This window comes from Cebus imitator, unplaced genomic scaffold, assembly GCF_001604975.1.
Source record: "Cebus imitator isolate Cc_AM_T3 unplaced genomic scaffold, Cebus_imitator-1.0 Scaffold589, whole genome shotgun sequence".
In the NCBI taxonomy this organism is placed as follows: Eukaryota; Metazoa; Chordata; class Mammalia; order Primates; family Cebidae; genus Cebus; species Cebus imitator.
Window position 1 is genome coordinate 791439 of NW_016107904.1, and position 3201 is coordinate 794639.

General features: G+C 42.7%; 1 protein-coding gene across 1 annotated transcript; it reads right to left on the reverse strand.

Annotated features, from left to right (window-relative positions):
* Positions 1-469: 469 nt before the first annotated feature.
* LOC108294575 (60S ribosomal protein L18a-like) lies at positions 470-1095 on the reverse strand. The gene has a single exon (XM_037734216.1). It carries the CDS (start codon positions 1059-1061, stop codon positions 531-533), a length of 531 nt encoding a protein of 176 aa, XP_037590144.1. The 5' UTR covers positions 1062-1095; the 3' UTR covers positions 470-530.
* Positions 1096-3201: the final 2106 nt, after the last annotated feature.

The window sequence follows — 3201 nt, forward strand, 5'->3', positions numbered from 1 at the left end:
TTCCTTTCTTCTGCTACATTTGGGTTTAGTTTTTCTAGCTCCTTGTTCCTTGAGGTATAAACTTAGGTTGTTTATTTGAGATTTATTTATTTATATATTTATTTACTTTAATTATATATATATATATATATATATTTTTTTTTTTTTTTTTGAGACATGGTCTTGCTCTGTTGCCCAGGCTAGAGTGCAGTGGTGCAATCACAGGTCACTACAGCCTTCACCTGCTAGGCTCAAGCGGTCCTCCCACCTCAGCCTCCAGAGTAGCTGGGACTACAGGTGTGCACCAACATGTCTGGCTAATTTTTAAATTTTTTGGAGAGACAGGGTGTCACCATGTTGCCCAGGCTGGCTTCTTCTTTTTTAATGTAGGTGTTTATCATGATAGCTTCCCTCTTATTACTGTTTTTGCTGTACCCCATACGTTTTAGTATGTTATGTTTCTGTTTTCATTTGTCCTGAGATATTTTTATTTTTTTTCACCGGGGCGTTCCTTAGTTTATTTGGGGCACACCCAGGCGAGGGCCCCACACCTAGAAGAAGGTGTTGGGCCTCTTGGTGGTGAAGCGTGGCTTGTGCTGACGGCGCAGGACGCGGTGAGGCAGCGGGAACTTGATCTTGGAGTCGTGGAACTGCTTGACGGCCGGCCGGCGGCACTTGCTGGCTGCGATCTCCTCCACTTTCATGATCTGGATGGAGTGGACCCGGGCGCGGTGCCGGGCGCCCTTGTCTCGGTAGCACTGGGTGACAGCGCCCGCTGTGGTCAGGTCCCGGTATTCCCGGTACATGTTGTGGGTACCGCTCCGGGAGTCATAGCGCAGCCAGATACCGAAGTTCTTCACCCGCAGGGGGGACTTCTCGAACATCTGCCCACAGTAGACAATCTCCCCTGAAGACTTCTTCATCTTCTTCAACTGAGACACGAAGTACCAGAAGCGGGACTTGGCGACGATGTGATTAGGTGCAAAGATTCGCATACGGTAGAGGGGCGGTGTGTGGCATTTGGGGGTGGGCAGGCAGCGACCCACCACCTTGTACTCAAGTAGTGTGCCTGAAGCCTTCATGGCGTTCTCTCCGCGCTTGCCGCCACCCGCAAAAGGTGTCTTGAGATATTTTTAAAAATTTGTTTTGATTTCCTCTTTCACCCAGTGGCTATTCAAGAGTATGTTATTTAGTTTCCATGTATTTGTGAGTTTTTCCATTTTATTGCTGATACTGATTTCTAGTTTCATTCCATTGTGGTCAGAAAAAAATACTTGATATGATTTCAATCTTCATAAGTTTTTAAAGACTTGTTATGTAACAACACATGAAATATCTTGGAGAATGTTTTATGTACACTTGATAAAAACGTGTATTCTGCTGATGGTTGAAAAGTTCTGTGTATGTCTGTTAAATCTATTTGGTCTATAGTCTTGTTCAGGTTCACTGTTTCTTTATTGATTTTCTGTCTGAATTTTCTATCTATTATTATAAGTGGGGTATCGAAGTCCCCTATCATTATCGTGTTGCTTTCAATTACTCTTTTCAAATCTGTCAATATTTGCTTTATATACTTAGGTGCTGTGATTTGCAGTGTGTATATATTTAAAGTTGTTATATCTTCCTATTGAACTGAATCTTTCATTATTATGTAATGCCTTTCTTTGTTTCTAAAGACAGTTTTTTACTTAGTCTCCTTTATCTGTTATGTTTAGCCATTTCTGCTTTCTTTTGGCTACCATTTGCATGGAACTTTTTAATTCATCTTTTCCCTTTTAGCTTATGTGTGTCTGTAAATCTAAACTGAGTTTCTTGCAGGCAATATTTAGCTGGATTCTTTTTTAGGGTCCATTTGGCCACTCTGATTCTTTTTCTGTTGCATTCAGTCCATTTACATTTAACATAATTATTGAGATGAGAGGATTTACTATTGCCATGTTGTTAACTGTTTTCTGCTTATCTTGTGATTCTTTTATCCCTCTTTTTCTCTCTTGCTGTCTTCTTTTGTGCAGGCTGGTTAGCCGGGCCCTCAGGCAGCAGCTGGAAAAATGTGCAAACAAACCTCTTCCAGGGAGAAACTGGGGACTGGGCATTTTAGCCCTTTCTCTCTGGTCTGATTCTGGGGGCTATGGCCACTGGAAGTGCTTACTTGCCTGTTCAAATCATCTCTTTGTTCTCCGAAGTTGAGAGAAACTTGTGAATGTCGAGTCCCTTCTGCTCCCAGAGCTAGGTGATTTAAGGGGCCAGGCCCTTGGGTGGGAGTTACAAAAGTTGAAGCACTTGATGTGTGCACAGACTCCTTCTAGGGTGAATCTGCAGACATGATTTATTGCTAGAGTAAACCAAGGGAGAAGGCGCAGAAGGCCATACTCCATTCAGGCTCTTGGAGGTCTGTTTTTTTCTGTCCTGTTGGCTCCCAGATGTAGGCTAGCCAGAAACCCAACCCTCAGGCAGCAGCTGGAAAAGTGTGCAGACAAACTCTTTCAAGAGAGAAACTGGGAGCTGGGCATTTTAGCCTTTTCTGTATAGACTGATCCTGAGGGCTATGGCTGTTGGAAGTGCATATACACCAATTCAAAACCACCTCTTTGTTCTCTGCAGTCCAGGGAAACTTGTGAATGCCAAGGGCCCTTTGCTCCCAGGGTTTGATTTAAAGCCCAAACCCTCTGGGAAGAACCATAAAAGTTAGAGTACTATGTGTGGTCCAAATTCTTCACTCCTCAGGGAGAAGCTGGGAGTTGGAGATTCCTTCCCCAGTTGTGAAGTACTGTACCTGGGGTGGAGTTTATGCTTGAATGTGTCTCAGCTTTTTCTACCTGTTTTAATGTGGCTATTTTCTCAGTTTCCCAGTATATAAGAATCTCTCAGTTTCTGGCTTTCTCTCAGAGGGAATTGACCCATGTGTAGATGTTTATTTTGTGCATCCATGGGAGGAGGGAAAGTCAGGAGCATCCTATTTCACTACTTTGCTGATGTCTTTTCTTTTTTTAAAGTACATTTTACTATTATTGTTTACAGTCAGTGTACTGAATCACCTAGCTGTGTCCTTTGAGAGAGCTTAGAACCAATGACACCACAGCAGCAATAAACACCTCTATCATCTATGTATCATTAGTCAGTGAAAATAATTAGAGTCCTTGGAGATACAGTTAATCTCAGAGCTGGAGCAAGAAAATATAAGATTAGCCTGGAACATTTTGTGGTCTCAGAAAGTAAGAATGT